General features: G+C 38.4%; 1 protein-coding gene across 2 annotated transcripts in view; it reads left to right on the top strand.

Moving 5' to 3' along the window:
- Positions 1-448: 448 nt before the first annotated feature.
- The window catches only part of WFS1 (wolframin ER transmembrane glycoprotein), a 33,149-nt gene continuing 13,160 nt past the window's right edge, over positions 449-20,437 (top strand). The window contains exons 1-3 of one of the 2 annotated variants that reach the window (XM_082282239.1): positions 449-573; positions 2,398-2,589; positions 19,742-19,824. In XM_082282239.1, coding sequence (XP_082138365.1) covers positions 2,403-2,589; positions 19,742-19,824 — 270 coding nt within the window. In that variant the 5' untranslated portion in view covers positions 449-573; positions 2,398-2,402. The other variant, XM_082282240.1, reaches the window with a different exon arrangement.

Here is a 20,437-nt window from a genome sequence, read left to right on the forward strand (position 1 = left end):
TTGCTCTGTACCGAGAAACGCCGCGCTAGGGGGGAGGGTCGGGTGCAGCACCCGGGTTCGCTCACACCGACCCTGCCGCCGCCAGAGCGCTGGAGCGGGGCTGCACCCGCACCCCGGGCCCGCCGGCCCCCACCCGCCTCACCCGGCACCGCCATTTTGGAGCTGCCCAAGCCCGCCTCGGCCGCCTCCTTCCTGACACCCCCTCGTCCCCCACGGATGGGCGGCCATCCCCCGCCCGCTGCCACTGCGCGAGGCGCGGCCGCACACGAGAGCAGCCCCCGGTACCGCCGCCAGCCGCCCCTCCGCCGGCCGGCCGGCCCTGCATGGCCGCCTCCGCCTCCTGCTGCCAGCCCCGCCCGGGCCCGGCGGAGCCTCACTGGAGCCCTCCCTGAGAGCAGAGGGCGGTGAGTGGCAGTGGGGTGGGGAGGTGGCAGCGGCCGATGGGCGGGCCGGGGCCGCCCCTAAGGGCTGCGGGCTGCCGGCGGAGCCCCACTCGGCGCCCGGCCGCCTCCGGAGCTTCGGGGAGATTTGTCATCGGGGGTGTGCGCTGCTGACTTCGCCCGGCCGGGCTCGGTGAGCGTGTGGGGCGGGACCCCGTGCAGGACGGCCCGAGCTGCCAGCCTCCTCACGCCCCTCGCCGGGGCTTCCTGGCCTTCCGGAGTGGCAGGGCCGCCCGGGCACTCCCGGACTTCGCGACGAGCGAGGCCGAGCGAACTCCGGCGCTCCCGCCTGGGAGTGGCTGGCGGCGGTGGGTGCGGAGTCACCGCGGTGGGTGCGGAGTCACCTCCCGCTAGCTTGTGAGCAACCCGGTGGAAAAGTTGGTGGTACCCTTTGTAGGACAAGCTGAGAGTGACTTTTGGGACGGGAGTGTTTTTGCGAGCTGGCTGACTGGGAGGTGAGCCTCTGCTCGCGGCTGTGCTGGAGAGGTGCTGGTGCTGCCCGTTCTGGAAGGAGCCGGACCAGTCCGTGCCGCGCATCCCCCGCGAGGCGCCGCGGGTGCGGCCTGGCTGCGCTCGCCGTCCCTCTTACAAAGCGCTAAGGTCAAGTTTAAAACTGGAGGCACAGTAACTTTTGTGATTGTATAATGGTTAAAAATACTCATGCTGCTTTACCGGGAAGGTATTTTAATCTCTGTATTTTCCGAGGACTGTTTGAAGGTTGAACTGAACTGTGTTGGTTTATTTATAACTTGATGTAGAAACATAATACAGAAATGCATTTACTTGTATCAGTAAAATATTTTCTGCTTTAGGGAAACTTAATTTTGGCAGCCAAAATTACTTGTCAAATTACAAGTAATACGTTTGGCAGTGGCATCATGGCTAGTACTCTTAGCACCCTGTCGTGATTTTAGTGTTCTTTGAGTTGAAAAAGTTGTTAGTGAAGTGGTGTCTTTGGTTTTGGCTATACTACTTTCATCTTTATAAGGACATCTTCAGGTCGGTATTCTGAATTAATTTTGTATTTATACAGAATTTAAAAATACTGGTTTTTGCTGGATACTGTCTACAATGCTCCTTGCAAAGTGCTTAACTTCAGGGAAGTTGCTCTTAAGCAGCAAGGGTTACTATGTGTTGTGCTGTGGCAGTATATGCATACCTTTCTACTTCTGTCTTGTGAAAGCTAAACTTTCAGTAGGGATTTTTATACAAGTTTACTTATTTAGGGAACTTTTTACTACAGAGCAGAGATCCCCTCTTCTTTTTCAGAGGGCTTACAGTTAAAAGGTGTTCTTGTGTAAGGCCTTTCCCTCCCTGCCACATATGAATAAAATTTTCTAGAATTGAGATATAAAGGTATTTAAAGTAAGTTTATTTTGAATCATGGGCACTTGAGTTGGTAGTGTCCAAAAACAGCATCCTTGGTGGTTCCTCCTCCACTTTGCCATGCAGAATCCTACATCTCCTCCTCCTTTCCCTTCTTACCATTGTCTTTCTCTGTCTCCTGATTAGGTGATGACTGTTAACAAGGCCTTCCATATGAAATTAATTTTTCTATTATTCTAGACTTGTCCATTAAAAGTTAGGGCCTAGTCTTTATTTGTAGCATGTATAAGTAGAACATTAAATTCAAAGAAGTAATTTATATGCGGTATTTACAGGATTGATTAATTAGTTTTAGCATTTATTTACACTTAAAACCCAGTTATTATGAAAAAACACAGTCGTTCTGGCATAATGCTGAATATATGGTCAGACTCAGTCAACTATAGCTGCTCATGCTTGGCATTACTGAAGAATGTATAAATAAATCTTGAAGTTGCTATCAGCCTTCTTGCCCTTTTCTAAGCTTTTTGTTCACCTAATTAAACAAATACATTCATATTTCAAATTTTTATTCAGTTTTACATTGTAATCCTGCTGTTTTATAACTAATCATTATTTTCTTCTTTGGCAGCTAAAATGAATTCAGATCCTGATCCCACCGCAAGTCCCTCTCACCCCCAGCAGCATCTTGGAAGGTCCCAGCTAAATGCTGCTCCTGTGGACCATAGCGAAAACAGTCAGAGATCTGGAACATCTTCAGCAGATTCTGCAGCTTCTTCAGTTCCTGGCAACTCCCGTAGCAGGGAGAAAGCAGAAAAAAAGGGTAAGTATGATAGCAATTCTTATGCAAAATTGGCTTACATCAAACACTGGGAGATTATTGTGTGTATGTTTATTCTAAACTCTGTTTAAAGACACTGTAAAGTAGGAAAATAAATTTCTCTAGTTTGTTTTAACCTGTTGTTGTGGAAGAGTCTTTTCTACTGCAGCTTTCTTTGGGCATATTTTCGAGTTTTCCTATCTTAATTTTTCAGGTTTGTGCAAAGCAATAGGAAAGATGTTTGAAAAATTGGCAGGGAGATTTAATTAAATTTAGCATAATAATGTTTCAATTTCATTTCTTTATTTGGCTAGAACACATGCTAACTGTAGCTTTAATATGAATTCTAATGTGGATGCATAAGATACTACTGTAATGTAGACTGAGGGAGTAATAAGCTGGTACACGAAGCCAAAATTGAAGTTAATGTTAGCAGTAAGATAAGAATTTAGATTTACAGTCATCATACACCGTGAAAGGCAGAATGACGAGGTTCTTTTCCCCCACTTGCTGTGAAACCATTCAGTTTCAAAGATTGTGGAAATTTATGGGATGAGAGAAAAGTCTTGTGTGAAATGTAGAACAAAAAATGCCTAGGTCCTCCTGTATTCACCTGCTGAGTTCCACTTTTAATTCAGTTTGTCAGCTACCACTTGTGCAAGATGGTCTTGTGCTCAAGGTCTAGCAAATCCACTGCTCTTTAGCTTTCTTTAGAATTGGACTTTTGATTGTGAAACTGCTTATGTACATGCCCTTGTATTCACAAATATGAGTCTCTCTACTGAAGATAATAAGGCTATCTAAGAGTTTAAAATTATTAAATGTGTGAATATCATGTGGCAAATACCAAGCACAACTGAGCTCTGCTCATAGTTCAGGCCAGTATTATGGCTGTGTCAGCAAATCTATTGTGTGCATCTAACTCAGAATTGACTGTTGGAACCTTCTGGGTTCCCTATTCCACATGGAGGAGAATTTTTTTGGGATACCTGAATTTCTGACGTGCCTCACTTTTCAGGATCAATTTTGTCATCTAACCCATCTGTAAAAGAATTGAGAGATTATGGAGATTTGACACTTCTAACATTAATTACATGATAATTTAGAGTCAGTGCTAATAGGTATGTTTTCTTTCTTCATTTTCCAGTTTCTTAGTATGCTTCAGCAGGGAAAGAATAGCAACTATAATAGGAATATGGTATGAAGTTATCTTGGGCTTAGTTATAATACAATTTGAAAGAGCAATACATAGGTTTCTGTCGGTGGTTCATGCAAGATTCTGGAAATCAATACAAGCTATTTAGTGGTATTTTGCACACAGGTTCTGTCAGGTATTCTTCTCTAGCTAATTTGGATATTTTCTTACTCTGCACAAATGTTGGACTTTTAAAATCCCACTGATTTTTATCTTAGTTCTCTTTACACTCCTATGCATTTGCTAATGATTACTACATATACAGCATTGTATTAGAGATGCTGCTTATTTGTGCTTCAATAAAAGAGGGCTTTTGAGTATTGATGTATTTCTCCATTTCAGTTGTGACTCATTCCTGATTACTTTAAATCTCTTCCCATTAAAATATTACTGGTGCCTGGTGCCACTGTCATTGCCCTTCCTGTGCCCTTCTTATTATACGCAAATATTTAACACAGCAGAATGAGTTACCATTACTGTTGTGTCTTGCTGGAGTCTCTAAAAACCATGATTTTAGTGGATTTAGATAGAAAATATCTTCAATAACATATAATACACTATTTTCTTATATGGCTGTTTTAGAGTTATGCCATTTGTCTTAGTGCTAACAGTTTCCAGAACTGTATTAAAATAAAGGAAGTTCTGGGCATCACTACTTAGAAATGGGCATTTTAGTAGGACTTCAGAAAGAAGTACAAGTAAAAATACAAATTCAAAGATGTGCATGTGAAAACAAATACAAAAGAAAGTGTTATCTCAAACAGAAAATTGGCACTTCAGCAGTTCTCAAAATATAAGAACTGACACAGAATGTGTTCCTTGGAGTCACTAGAGTCCTTACCAATAAATAACATTCAAGTTGCTGATAGGTCTAGGAAAAGTGAAGGATTTGGACTCTCAGCCATGGTGTGTTGTGATTTAGCCTTATGAAAGGAAATGTGCTCCAGACCAAATGTTCTGGGAAGGGCTGCTCTGACTTCTTTCTTGGAAGATTTAGAAGTTGGGTAATGTTCAATAGTCACTAAGATCATGACTAACTCAGAGCGATGTAGAAGAGGACAGAAAAGACCAGTGCACTGATGTACAGAAAGCTATCTCAAATCTTACTGAATGTGTAGAACACTCCTCTTTAATGGTGACTTAGATATCTTACTCAAATTTAAATTACTTCTATTACAAATTTTAAGTTTGTATAATTTTCAATAAATCAACTGTGATTTCTGTTTGAGGAGATGCACACTGTACATCTTAATTATCTGGAAAGGCAGTTTCACCTCAGGACTATCTGCCACACACCCATGTGTCCTTCTCCCACAGAAGGTCACTGGTATCCTGGGCTACAGTAGTTGAAACATTGTCCAGCAGGTGAGGGGAGATCCTTCCCATTCAGTGAGCACTGGAGTGTTTCATCCAGTTCTGGGCTTCTGAGTACAAGAGAGACATGGAGAGAGTTCAGCAAAGGGCCACAGAGATGATGAATGGGCTGCAGCAGCTCTCCTGTGGGAGACAGCTGAGAGAGCTGGGGCTTTTCAGCCTGGGGGTGAGAAAGCTCAAGGGGGATCTATCAATGTGCATAAATAGCTGAAGGTAGGATGCAAAAAGAATGGAGCCAGGGTCTTTCCAGTAGTCCCCAACACAAAGACCAGAGGCAGCTGGCACAAACAGGAGGTTCCCTTGGACCATCAGTAAATATAATTTTTGTTTTTTCTTGTGGGAGTGACTGTGCCCTGGCACAGATTGTCCAGAGAGGCGATGGAGTCTCCATCCTTTGAGATACTCAAAAACTCTGTGGACACGGTCCTGGGCAGCCAACTTAGGTGGACCTGCATGAGCTGAGGGGTTGGAACAGATGACTTTCAGAGGTCCCTTCCAACCTCAATCATTTTGCTCTTTCTTGTAATACTCTTAATAGTGTATCTGTATTTATTATCTGTGCTTTTTCTTCTGGTTTTTCTTAGTATACACTGTGTTTAAGGCTATAGCATCAATGTGAATGTTAAGTAATTTGTTTCCTGGAAGCACACATCACATCATCTATTCCTGCAGCATTATCCATACCTTGTAGTGTAATCCAGCAAATTAAGGAATGTCTTGGCTCTGACTCAGTAAAGCACTTAAGCACACACCTATCCTCAGCTGTGCAGGTATTTCCTTTAGATCAACCTCTTACACTGCCATTTTTTTCTTAGCAGTTTTTCATATATTTTTTTCTATATTCTGCTAATGGATCATTAGGTAGTGTTTATATTATTCCATGTATAATTTCTTTCACAACAGGATGTAACAGTACTTTGAGAGTTTATTGAGCAAATTGAATCTGGGTTTAATGAAAAAAATGTTCAGTCATTAGGGTAATTTATAGATACTGGTTTTGTTGTGTTAAATAAGAAAAGGAGGGCATTTGTAGTTCTACCCAAAAGTCTTGCATTCTACTTACGTATGTTGTTGGGGTTTGTGTGTGTAGGAATGGAATGAATATCAATATGGCAGCTTTCATGTTTAAAAATAAATGTGAAAAAAAAAGGTTACTCTTTGAAGGATATTCATGGGCAGGTAGCTTATTAGTGAGGAAAGCTTATACACTACTAATTAGGGCTCCTGAAATCTTAAAGCCATTGAGTCATCAGGATCCATGTAAGCAAATTACAGGAGAGTTCTTGTATAGCAGAGAGGACCAGTGTCTGCGTGCTAGTGAAGTCTGTTGAAACAGACTAAGACTCTAATCTCTGTAAGACACTGTTATGCCTCTCAGGTGCACAGGCCCCTCACTTTCTGTCCAGGTGCTATATACCCCTTTCTGGTTTCTGTGTTTCAACCACTCTGTAGAATCTCCTTCATTCAGATACAGCCCTAAAGCAGTGTGAAAAGAGAGAGCACGGATGAGAGCTCTGGAGCTCCCAACACCAAATCCTCCAAGTAAGCTTAAAAACATCATTCTTGCTAGTGAAACCATTTCCTCTACTTATACACAAAGCAGAGCTGGGAAAAAAGCACTTTCAGTGTGGTGACTTAGTTACCATGTGAGTATCTGTTACTGCTGCTCTTAATGTTTTTTAAAAGAGATGCCTGAATTCACAGGTAAGTGCCCTGTATTGCTGAGTTAGAAAGTAGATTTATGTGTCCCAGAAGATGTTTTACTTTTGGTTCAGATGAAAGGAAAGCAGAGTTGAGAGAAACTTTTCACAATAAGATGGTGATCAATACTTGACTGTGATGTCTGGATTTAAGTAACTGCTTCAGCCACAACGGTGACATGAACTGGATGACTCTCACCCCAGGTGAACATTTATTGTGCTGCAGGTTATCTGGAAGAGTTAGCATTTCTTGTAATGCTTGAATACATTCAAGCATGTAGTGTCTTTCTTTCACTGTTTGCCAGTGAGCAGGTAAAAGAGGTCATGCTAAGGTACTAGAGAAACTGGGGGTAGCGTGAAGATGGTAATTTTTCATACTAGAGAAACCGGGGGTAGTGTGAAGATGGTAATTTTTCATATGTGCATAAAACAGATTTTTACTGGTTTATTACATCATTCATGCACATTTGTTAGCCAATAAGTTTGGAAAGGTGAAATTGCAAAGCTAAATTGCAGTGCTTGAGGAAAGGTCTCTTAAGGAACTAGTTGGAGTTTTTTTGTCTGTGATTTTGCTGTAATCTCTTGTTCTAGAATTGAGAACATATGGGAAGGTGTTTGTACAGAGAACTTTGCAGACAGAAATCAATTTCTTGTATTTTGTTTGTAGATATACAGAGTTCTGAGTGTACTTAGGTTATGAGAGGGTTTTGTATCTCTAGGAAGAGAATTATTTTATTAATTGACTGACTTTGAATTTATAAATAGTAAAAAAATCTTTTAAACAGTTTACAATGCATTGCAACAATTTACAACGGTGTGTCTGTCTCCAAGGCATTGCTAAATGATAGCTAACAAATAGGGAACCTTTCTAATTTACAAATATTTTCCAAGTGTTAGCCTCTTCCACTTCAGGTTACCAAGAACCTTTACTTCAAAGCTCTATTTTAGCACTTCTGTGTCTTTGCTTTTTGGCAGTTAGCTATTACAAACTAACTCGAGGCAAAGTGAAATGTTTGTGCAAAGCTTGAAGAAATTTCAGAAAAATCTTTGATTATTTGAAGGAGAAGATTTTGCCTTGAAGTGTTAATTACTTAACAATTTATCTGTCAGTTTATTAATGCGCCTTCAGACTTTACCTTTAAATTCTCAGGCTCCTGGAAAACTCATTTGCCAGGCTTTGCTGTGGGAGAGAAAGGATTCTATCCAAACAAAAGTTAATGACTCTATTTTCTGATAAAATTTTGGGACATCATCATTGTTGGTGCAGAACAATGGAAATGGGCTTTTTGGTGTCTGCTGCTGTTGTCAGCAACATGCTGATATTTTTACCCTATATGGGATGAGAATTGAACACCCATTTATTTGAGGAAACATTCTCCATCTTTCCCTCTTCCACCATTTTGAAATACATAAATAGTTTTTTTGGCTGATAACAAAGATGCTATTACTGCTAACAATTTTTTACATTCACATGATGAACCAGATAATGAGAAGTGCCCTAGCTCAGTCTTCATCTATTATTTTCCAGGTGGATCGATTTCTTAATCTCTTTATGATAACAAAATTTCTAGCATAGTCCCAGGGTGCTGGAAGAAATGAGGGTACAAGTGGAGGAGTATATTCGTATTAGTAAATGATGTAATGAAATGGGAGTGGCCCTGTAAATTCTTTGGTGCGAAGGACTCAACATTCCTTTTGTACAAATTTAAAAGTTTAATCTAATGGTTGGAATCTTTCTATTCAGTTTCCTTTGAAAAGGATCCTGTAGGTGTGTTCCACTGTGCAGACAAATCCCTGTTAGAGTACAGTAATCAAGGAGGGACTTGGAGCTGTTGTGTTGCTGGGGGGGCCCTTGCAGCAGCCGCAGCCCCACTTCATTGTTAAAGTCGGAAGGTGAGACTGGGAACAGTAAACTGGGAAGTAAAGCTAATCCTTTGAAAAGTTAGTTAATTATTGGAAGTTAATTATTATTAAGTAGGTCACTGTGCATTTGCTAAACATTTGGAATGGTCCTTTTTAAGGGCCCCTCTGTTTTGACAGCAAATGGACTGGTGGAGTGTCAATGTGGTGAAGTGCTCAAACTGCAGAATTGCTGAAATTCCATGAGCATTTTGCAGGTTGTTATGATAATTTCTGTCTGCACCTACAAAAATATGTGGACTTGGTGAGCTCTATGGTCTCAACTTCTCACATTGCTTTTCATTGTTTTTTTTTTTTTTTTTTTTGGTGGAAAGGGTTAATATTGATGGTTATCAACTAACAAATGACAAAATGCTAATTTACTTGTAACTCTACAGTTTTCGAACTGCAGATTTATGTCAGATTTATCCCAGCTCATTCATAAAGGATTCATCAGAGATGCCTGCATAGAAAAAGCAGCAGGACTGGCTCATTAGTTATGTGTAAAATTGTTTTAATGACTTTAAAAGATCATTGTACAGTAATAGCTATACTAGAAAAATACGGCTTTGGAGAATAGTTTTTCCTCCACTTTTAAAATTTATAGTCTATAATATCGCTCTTAGTCTTCCACCTACATGCTTTTTTTTTATTGCTCTCCTTACAATTTATGTTCATTTTGTGGGGGTGCAGAAGTTGTTCCCATTTCAATTTAATGCTATTTGATGACTTGCAGTTGTGGTGTGACTAAGACTATTACCATATCGACAAATGCATTGCTCGTCCCAGAGAAAGTAGTGTTGAGTCCTAGACTTGAGCAGCTCTGTAAACAAATGTTATTTTCTTCTCTCCCATCCCTATTATTACCTTTTAAAATAGAATGCCTGCCAAAGTATGCTAATATAAGAACTCCGAATTGTTCTTGGGACAAGTAGTACCATCTTAAGATCTGATCATGGAGGTTAAAAGTGTGAAAGAAAAACATGCAATGTACTCTTAATTATACCTAGTTCTTAATACGCAGTTAAGAATCCAGGCTTCTGAATGGATTAAAGGATTCAGCACTCATGGATGAGCAACTAAGCATCTAAAGTTAATAAAACCTTTTTTCAAATCGTTGATGTATGTTGTGCAAAGTATTTCTTCTTCATCTCCAGTCAGTTCCTCTGTGTCATTATATTTGATATGTACAAATCATGTTTATGACGTGACACTTGATGCCAGCTTTTAAGTGGAATGTCAGTCTTTCCAGAAACTTTACTCCTACATAGTTACTGCACACAATACCACTGAACTTTTGGAACTTGTGGAAAGTGAGTAGGAGGATTTCTCTAGAGACTCAGACTGGCTCTGGTGAACACTGAAAGCTCAACAGTACAATCCAGTGAAACAAAAAAGCTCTTAGAATCTGCATTTATTGTTGTAAAATGTACAGATCAACTTTTTTCTAAAAGTACATTGATAATGGAGTACTACCATATTCTACGTGTGGTTGAATGAAAGAGATTGAACATCTTTCCTTTTGGAGATAAGCTTACACGGCAGCCTCTAACAAAAGAAATTATTTTTATTTTGTCATTAGTTGTGTATGCCTTTACTCCTTAGTGTGTCTGAGATTCTAGAAAGCTTGTTTCATCCTGAAAACAAAACCTGTAATAAAAAGCTGTATGCTGTTCCCTGAAATTGTTGAATTTGTTTGTTTTTTTTTTAATTAACTTACCAGATTTCTGCTTACAGAAAGAACTTTTCCTGCATAAAATCCTGTGTAACACTATCAGAATTACCACCATACACTTCCAAGAGGCACTGGAGGTGTTATGTAGGACTTGACTCCAAAAGGAGTACATTCTAGGCAGATTCTCACAAAATGTGTTGCTCTCCCTGTTTTAGTTGATACCCATGGGCAGCCACCCCTGTAAGATTTCATTTTCCTACTTTTTCTTGATTAATTATTGCTTGACAAATATGCTTCCATTATTTACTTTCTATGTGCATGCAGTCTTTTTGCCTGCTTCCTACCCAATGTTCTAAAATTTCCTTCATACTAGCAAATGAGCTACTACTGAAAATCCACCATAAAAGGATTTTCTATTGCTAGTATATTTAATTTGTGAAAATTGTTAATGCAAATTCATTGACTCCTCTAACATAAATTAACTGGTTCATGTTTATGACAGAGTGTAATTTCTGATGATTCAGTCATGCTTTGGGGTTTGGTTTTCTTGTTGCTGTTTTTTACTTTCTGTTTTTTTTAAAGTAGCACAGTAAAACCACATGATTACAATACAATCCTGTCATAGTTTTGAACAGTGCAGTAAGACCTCTACTGACTTCATGAGATGCTGGAACTTTTTCTGACTGTACTGTAGCAAAGGTGAACACTGGATGAACAGAGAACAAGACTGATGAAAGCTGAGCTATAGGAGAATTCCCTTTCAGCAGTTGTCTGAGAATCCCATTCAGTGGTGCAGAGCTGAAAGATGCCAGGGCCTCAAAGTAGTCTGCAAATACAGAGGTTTTGCAGGTGGGTGATCTTTAGCAGCTGGATGCTTGGTTTTTAAGAAACCAAATTATGATTTTTCTTGTAGTTAATTTTGGGTTATTTCTAGAGAAGGCACTGAAATCCAGGGAACAGAACACATTTCAGCACTCTTAAATGCAAACTGAGGATGAAAAATTAATATTAAAAACTGACTGGCTTCTAGCAAGATGATTATCTTTGTAAGTATTTATGGTAATAGTTAAGGTGATGTGGTCCTTTGGTGTATTGCCGTAAATCTTTTGGCACAGGATTCATAGCATGTTTTTTACCTGTTACTGGCTATTTCTTTTTCAGTCTAATCCAATGCTGGGTTACATAGCGGAATTTTAATTTTTTCTCTGATGACACTTTTGGAAAAGAGTGCATTTGTGATTCTGAACTTAATTGTAGAACAGTTAGACCCTATCTGGAAGTACTACTTATGCACTTTTATTAATACTAAGAATGGGATAAGCTTTGCATGTTGCACTTCAGAGGCATATTTTAATGGAAATTCCTAGACAGAAAAAATAAGTAAAAATCCAGCTTCAAGTTTGTCATAATGGAAGTCATAAAGAGGCTTTTTCAAATAGAAATAATTCTATATCTGTCTTTTCTGTGCCATGTCAGTCTCCACCTACACATTCATTTGTTCATCTTACCTTGTAGAGCATGGTGGGAGGAGTGGAGTTTAGTAGTGAACATACTAGTATCCTCTCACAGTAGAAGCAAGTAATTTTCCTTGTAATTCAGACAGTGCTCCCTTTCAGATTCAATTACAGTAAAGCCTTCCTGCTAAAGCAGTAAAATGATGTATGCCTGAAGCTCCAAGTAAGTACAGTGCTGTGCAATGTGACAAAGTTCAGTTCAGACATCAGTGGTCTTCCTGGTATATAGAGACTTTGTTCATAAGTGGGAGAAGATCTAATGTCAAAGAAGACATTCTTCGCTCCCTGCTCCCACCCCAGTAATTTAGCTGGCAGAAATGCCTGGGGATGAAATCTTGTTCCATGCTACTCTATCAAATGTCTCAATTACTCTTGTCAGTTAATAACATGACCCTGAGGGAGATGCCTGACATCCTGTGACTTCTTATAAGTAGAAAACCCACTTAACTTAAGTAGTGAGCTTTTGGAATAAAGCTAATATAAACAAGAAGTGCAGTTTTTCTTCCTCTGGATGCCATCCAGCTTTTTCTTATACCTGAACTAACATGGGTGTGTTCCAGTTTATGAAGGCTCACTGAAGTTGCTGTCAATACTCAGTGCTAATGCTAGAGGTTGGTGATCGGCTTTTTCAGGTTCAATATTCTTGTTCCTTTTCTCATGAGAATCATTTACAGAGTTATTTACAACACGCCTGTTAGAGCCAGGGGCTTTTTCTAAATGCGGTGCTAGTGCTGTCCTTCCTTTATTCAGAATGTTCTTTAGGCTACTTGCAGCATAGAAATTTTTAAAAAGCCTTTTAAAACTCGTAGAAATATTTGGCATTGGCCAAATATTTTTAATTTGTTCATTCCCTTTGGTTTTTGTATTTGGAAAGACATTGAATAGTGTCTCTGTTAACCTTCTCCATTTCATTCTCAGTTTCTTCCCCAGGTTATAAAGCTCTGATAATAGTGCCTTATTAGCATTGAGGTGTTTTTTTCGTGTTACGCTGAGTGATAGTAGTTCAGAGCTTATCATTGTGCGTGCAATGATAAAGTGCCTTCGTGGTTTGCTGCATTTCATCTGGCCGTTTATCACTTAATTAGTCATTAAATCTTTCTGCCAGTTTTGCTTGAGTTTTTTGTAGTTGTTTTTCCTGGATAACACAGAATCATCAACAGATTTTGGCACCTTGGTTATTACCCCCTTTTTTTTTTCATTCATGTACAAATGTATTGAATGATTTAGGCCTTACTTTATATCCCTGTATGTCTAAACTGATAATCTTCCCCCTGGGAGAATGAAAGCTGTGTTTTTTGAATCTTCATATTCTATTTCTTAATATCTCACTTTTCCATGTAACAACCTGCATTCTAATTTGTTTAGACGACTTATGTGAGAAGCCTTTCTCCCTGTCTTTAGAGATGGAAATATGAGCTGGATCCACCTGTTTAACCCAGTATATCTTTTTTTCTTAATTAGGAAAAAAATGGGTTTGTATCTTTTGGTTTCTCCAACTACTTAACATATAAAGTTATTTATTAAATGTATTTAAAATTACATCCTGTTTCCGAATGTATAATTTTCTGGGATGTAGTTGAGGTCATTTTTGTTGCTTTCTGGCCTTTTTGTGGCTCTCTTTTTTGTCAGTGTATCTTAGTTGTGTTTGTTCAGACAAAAGATTAAAGAAACTACATTTAAAACTGTATACCAAAACCTAAAATTTGCAAAATCGTTTGGAAGACTGCCTACTTACCTTTGCTTGGCTTACTTTACTGGGCAACCTTGATAACAGTTTTCACCTGTGTCAACTGTCTGATCTTCTCATGTAACAGTGAAAATGGTTATGTATTTTTCTAGGTGAGTGCTCAGTGAGCTTGGAGTTGTGTTCCCACTGTGTAGGACTGAACATATCATTTGTGTTGTGCATATGCTTTGCTCTTCCTGACTGTTTTCAGTCACTTCAGGAATACTTGCTGAACTATACAATGGGAAGGCCAATCCAGAAATCCTGTTTCGTATCTTGTCATCTCAGATCCCTTATTCTCCCCAACACATGGGTTTTTTCCTCCTCCTCCTCCTCCTCCTCCTGCACATTCCTGTCACTTCTTTTTGTGAGCCCAAATGAATGCTTGAAGTCATGATCATATAAAGTGTGTGTGCCATACAGGTTTCCTTCATACTCTTAGTGTGGGTGTTGCTTAATGCATTAATCTTTTGTTTGATAGAGTTTTCATGAGCTTTAATATTTGCTTGTAAAACCTGTAATTTCTTTTAAACTTATATATTTTGTATGAAAGCTTCATTGTTGCTTCCTGTCTGAGAAAGTGCTTTCAGTTTTCGTTTTATCCTGTTCTCACTAAGTTTTCACCTTTTCATTCAAAGCACTTAGAAGTCCCTAGCTTGTGTTTGTTTAGAAAAAATTATTTGTTGTGCGTGATAGCGTGACTGTCATGGGGCTGGCCTTCAATAACTGTGTGAACAAATAAGATCTTAAGCTCAAAAGATGTAAGAAATTTTGATCCTTTAAAATACAGTTTTTTGCTTTTTTATTCCCTGTTCATGGTCTTTGGCCTCTTGCTTAATCTGGAATTCAGGTGCTGTAGCTGTGACCTAGGAAGAAAGCTGTGTGCACCTGGCCAGGGGGTGATATTAGCAGGCAAGGGGCTAAAACCCCTTTGAGCTGAGTAAATCCACTGCGGAGAGCTTTAATGTGTTTGTGTTGGTAGGAAAGTAAATCTACAAACACTTCTATTATTCAGCATGCCCTCTATTGATTCTTTCTACATGAAATAACTTTAGTAGATTTTTTTGAAGGAAGGCAGTGATTCCTAGTGTTAGAAGAGCACTGAGAAAATTTAGGGTGTGTGTGTATGATCCATTTTGTGTGTGTATATATACAACTAAAAACCTTTCTTTGTGTGAAAGGACTATTACGTGCCTTTAAAGGTTTCAGAATTCAAGAATGGAAGTGTCATACTCAATGTCACTTAAAATGCTAGGGTTTGGGAAGCAGTGTTTGTCTAAATTGTGTGTAAAACATTTTTGCTAAATACGTGATCAGACACTTCTCAACAAGTCAGCCAACTACAGTGATGCTCACATGATGTGATTCAGTTGTGTATGTTAAGGGTATTAAAAGGGTTGGGAACCTACTACTGATTTGTGCTAGAATACTGGGAAGGAAATCTTACGACATCCCCAGTTTATTTGTCTGTAAAGTCTTTTGCATTGAAAATATTTTTTATCTAGATTGTGTAAATCCATTCTTCAAAAACTTGTGTGCATATTGAAGAGTTTGTTGGGTTTTAGTCTTCAGTATAGTTTAAACCCTAAAGATAAGGTTTAGATATGTTATTTAATCTATAACCTATAATGGCATCTTCCTTTTCTGATTTAAAATTTTAAGCACTGGTATCTTGCAGTCTCACTTGGACTAATCCCCTACTGTGGATTGACTGCCTTTTTGTCAATTTAATGGCTAAATTTCAGAGTTAATGGACAATAATTGCTTCCTAGCATAGTATTTAAGAAACTGAAATGTTTCCTTTTTAAACATTTCCTGTTTCTGATCAAAACCTAACAGAAATAAAATGTAAAAACAGTAAAAATGCCTGCCTATGACAGAGTGAATGCTAAATTCCCATTTGAGCTTACAGCAACAAAGCTGGAATCTTATTTTATATGCCAATGTGCCAAGTAATGTGTAAAGCTTCAAAAAGTAAGTAATCTTTAGTTTTCATCAGCCTGTTTGCAACCTCCCTACATAAACACTTGTGTTTGCACTTCTATATTCTGACTATTTGTCTTGGAGTTGTAAAACATACTTTTTACTAGGAAAACAGAAAGTACTCTGTAGTTATGTTTTGCCAGCACCATTGAAGTCTATCACTTAATAACAGGCAGTTTTAGCTTAGTCTTCTTCTGAATGCTGTATGACGGTGAAACGCTACAGGTCTTTATGAAATGACCTGTTTTATTGTAATGAGTCTTTTTTAATAAATGCTTTCATAAAATGGGTTTTTAGAGACAGCTTTAACCTGTTCAAAGAAAAGCCTGAATATCAAAAATGGATATTTCTGTAGGCCTTCAAAGGTTTAAATGCTTTCTGTAGTATGATGACATAAATGCAGCAAAGTCAGAAATACATCTGCATCATACTTTGCAGATCACAAATAAATTTTTTTGGGGTTTTTTTTGAGTGAAACAGAAAAATTAAAGTATACAGTGTCATTTCATATTTTAAACCTAAGACTTTATCACACTGAATAAAGAAAAAAACACACAAAAATTTTATTAATAATGTTATTGTTACAATATCCATTAACTAATTTGTGTTGAATGATCTGTCTCTTGGAAAGTAGAATTATTTACTGGGAAGTGAATTATAGAGCTGCCTGATGATGAGCTAAACTTTACACAGTCTTGAGGTTCTTGGTGGCAGAGTTAGAACTACAGCAAATATTAAGTACTAACCACCCTTGTACACCCATGGTTTTAATTTCTTTCTTTTGTGAATGGTACGTGCTGTCTAAAACTTTGGCGCTTTCACTTGCCTGCTTTCATTTGAATGACTGCAGTGCTTGTGAGCCTTGAATAACTGATAGACTTCATTGGCTTATATTAATGCACCTGACACAAAACAGCTAGTGAAGTCTATTTTAATTGTCATAAGAGATACATGAAGTATTGCAAGATGAATGTTCCTGTCTTCTGGAAATTTTTATATTCAAGACAGAGTAAAATTTGACATTAAAAAGGCACGAGTTTTTAGCAAAGCTGGAAAATAAAAGCTTCCACTGACAGCATTTCCACTGCAGTACTCTTACGTGGGAGGAATACACATCAAGACATTTTCTGACTAAAAACATGCTTAAGAACAAGGGTGATAAGTTATAGTCATCACTTCTTATGGTATTGTTATGGGGGGAATGCATATACTCCTGTGTAGTTGTTTATTCAGTGTTGAGCTGAATTGAAAGAAAGTGTGTGTTGTCCATGCTTGTTCTAAAACCTTGTGTTTTGGACCTTTTACCTTCAGAGACTGACCTATATACCTTATGAGAAAGTAGATTGATAATGGCAGCCATGAAACTAGTCATTCATGCTTGACCTGTTTAACTGGCCTCTCGGTTATCTTTTAAGCAAAGGAAGAATATTGCTGGTTACAAGAACTGTATATACTAAGATTCTAAATTTGATCTTCACAACCTGTTCTTCCACCTTTGCCCTACAACTACAGAATCAACCCACAGGCATATTTTTAATTAACTATCTGTTATTTATATTCACAGACCACACGTGCAAGTACATGGAATTGATAACTGGGTGGGAGGGATTGGGCAGTAGGTTGAAAATAACAGCAGAAAGTGTTTCTTTCCCCTGGCAGTCAGCTCTGTTAGAACAAACATTTCAACAAGTTTACTGCAATAACACCACATTTTTTTTTCTCATTGAAGGAAGTAGTTCACCATAAGGCTGCACATTTTTAATTTTTCTTTTTTTTCCCCCATCTTTGCAAATACCATTATGTACATGTTAATCTGAAATGTAATTGCAATAAAGTAACTATAATCTGATGTTGTAAGACATTCCCATTTTGTTTCTGCAGTTTTCTGTTGTAGTTAAGTTTTCTTATCTAACCCATTCTTCTGAGCAAGAAGAGCTAAAAGGAGTCAAAGCTGTGCCATGCTCTTGTGTGCCAAGTGCAGCAGGAGAGAAAGGAAGAGGCTTTGCCATATAAACTTCAGAGAACTGCCTTTCTTACTAGGGTTTTTATTAGTTTAGCAAACTGCTTTCTGTCGTTTGGGTTTTTTCTTGTGTGTGTAAATTCTACTTAATTAGCTAATGCTGACTTCTGAATGGTGCCTCCTATATTATCCAGAAATATTTGTGGTGTTCTCAACATGTAGAAAACCCTGAACAGGGAAAGAAAAAGGTATTCCTAAAACAGCTAGTACTGAAATTTTGATGCAAAAGAGCTTAATGAATTTGAAAGCACAGGAAGAAAAAGAAAAGTGCTGCCTTGCCCAGCTTGTTTCATTTGAGTGGGGAAGGTGAATGAATATTATGCTTCTTTCAAACAATATGCTCTTTCCTGTAACAACTTGTTTACTGTTAGCAAAGAGCCCCTGAATGATGTTTGCTGGTGTTAATGGTGCCATCTGGAAAACAGGCTTCCAACTTGTTTAGAGTTCACGTTATGTTGGTTATATATCAGGGCAAGGAGATTAAGTAGTTAATTTTGCTGGGTTGCTGTTTACCTATTTTACAATAATATTTTTACAGCTTTTTGTAAAAGACCAAGTACTAAATGAAAATTATTTTTCATTATGTTCCTTTTTTAGCCAGACAATGTGTTATAATCTGGCGTTAGAATTTTTCCAAGTGGAACTTGGCAGACAAAACAGTGGCATGGTGAAGAAGAAATCTTACTTGATGGTTTGCTCTTGTTAAATACATCCATTTTAATGAAAGTGTTGGCTTGTAGCCTGTTCTTTGAAAACAGTCCCAGTACCAGTGATGTTAAAGAATGCAAGTAACCCTGTTCTTCAGGAGATCATGTGGAATGGAGTTTATTTCTTCCTTCCTGCCACCTTTTGTAGAGGAGCTGATACTGCCTGGCCCCTCAGCTGGCAGGGCTGCTTAGCAGCTTCTCGCATTGCTGCTGCCCCAGTCAGGTAGAGAATGTAACTTGGAGTGGATGCCTGAAAGTCACTTTCCTACATCTGGAAACTGCTTCCCAAGCATGCTTCTCATGCTGCCACTGCCCTCAGGATATAGCTATGAAGTGTCACACTGTGTTTGTGTGGGGTAATGTGGTAAATAGAGGTCACACTTTGGTGCTTATTGTAGAATTTGGGTCTGCCTTTCTAACTATAATTTTAGATTGGTTGGTCAGTAAAGCTGTAACTCTGAATCAGTGGTCAGTTGTCCATTTTTACCCAACTTAAAACACACAAGTTGTATTGATTTTTCTTTTTAAAATTTTTCTGAACTAATTTACAAGAAGACGTCTCATAAAAGAGTAGCAGTTCTGGCCTTTGTCAGCTTTGCCATTAACTAATTCTTCATTCATCAAGTAGCATGCACCATGATGTTGTTTACGAACACTGGATATCAGATAAAGGTCTTGAGTTTTTCTTTATGATTGGCTGATAGAGCAGTGTGATGCTTTTGAAGAAAACCAGTTGTTTAAGTCTGTATCTGTTCAGTAAATGGGAAAGAATAAAAATACTAAGTGGAGTGTGGAGCAAAATGAAAAATACCCAAGGATTAGCAGGTGTAATTGTTAGTTTCTGTATGCTCCAGAGATTGAGGAACTGAACTTTCAAATACACTGCTTTAAACGCTGATTACTTTTTCAAAATTCTAGAAAATGTTCCAGTGGTAAATAGAGATTGACAGGTGAAAGACTGAAGTCATATCAAGAAAAGAATAGTAATAGTACAAAAGCTGATCCATATTATATGTTCCACATGGGCTCATATTTATTGTAATGACTATGAATGTTGTATTGTACATTACATTGAATTGTAATGAAAATGAATATTGAGAAAGGAATTTTGTGGAAGTAAATCAGAAACTGTAAACTATGTCATCCTGTGGCATGTACCAAATAATAAGGGTAAATATACTGAAGTACAGTGCTGAGATGGAGGGTCAATATTGTCATAAGTTAATTTCCACTGTTCTTGCAAAACACTTGTGTTGGATTTTTTAGTTATGATTACTTAATTCTTCAACCACATGTAGCAATGATTTTTAAAATACTTCAAACTATTGCTAGTAAACGATGTTCTTTATCAAATTAATTTAGAGGGCATGAAGGAAGAACCTGAAGTGCTCTTTGAAGAACTGCTTGAGAGGGCCAAAGCTGGAGAACCAAAAGCACAAACAGAGGTAATTTTATATGGTTTTTGTCCAGTCTTCTTTGCTCTTAATTCCAAAAATAGCACTGCCTGCTGTAGAACTGTTATCACTTCCTCAGTTGAACTGTGTCTGCTTAGATGCGAAACTGTTCAAAGAAAGGTGATGCCATATGGTTTCTCTGCCTTGAGAAACGCCGCTTCCTTGAGAGCATGAGTGGCTTCAGGTCCAACTCTTTACCATGGAAAAGAACTGATTTTGCTTTTTTTTTTAAAGAAGCATGTGTGGAGGTGTGCAGATAGGGACTGTTAAATGTTGTTGGTTCAGCACTGCACTGTATACAAAGATACCAGGGCTCTTAGGCTGGACTCCATGGAAGAAACTGCCACTGAGGTGCTTTAGCAGGGTCAGAGGTTGGTTGGCTGATGTTTTGCTCATATACCATTTCTCTGGTGAATGTACACATTTTAGAAAATAAGCCCCTCCTTGTTTATTGAAATTAGCTGTGTTTACTTATTTAATGGCAGATAAAATTGAATTAATAATAGAAATTCTGTCCCTGAATTTGTTAGCACTTCAGGTTTTCCCGTAGATTTTAGAAAAATTGTACCAGGTTTCCACTGCATTCCTTTGTCTGGTGTATTGG

The sequence above is a fragment of the Coloeus monedula genome, assembly GCF_965178545.1.
Source record: "Coloeus monedula genome assembly, chromosome: 5".
Lineage (NCBI taxonomy): Eukaryota > Metazoa > Chordata > Aves > Passeriformes > Corvidae > Coloeus > Coloeus monedula.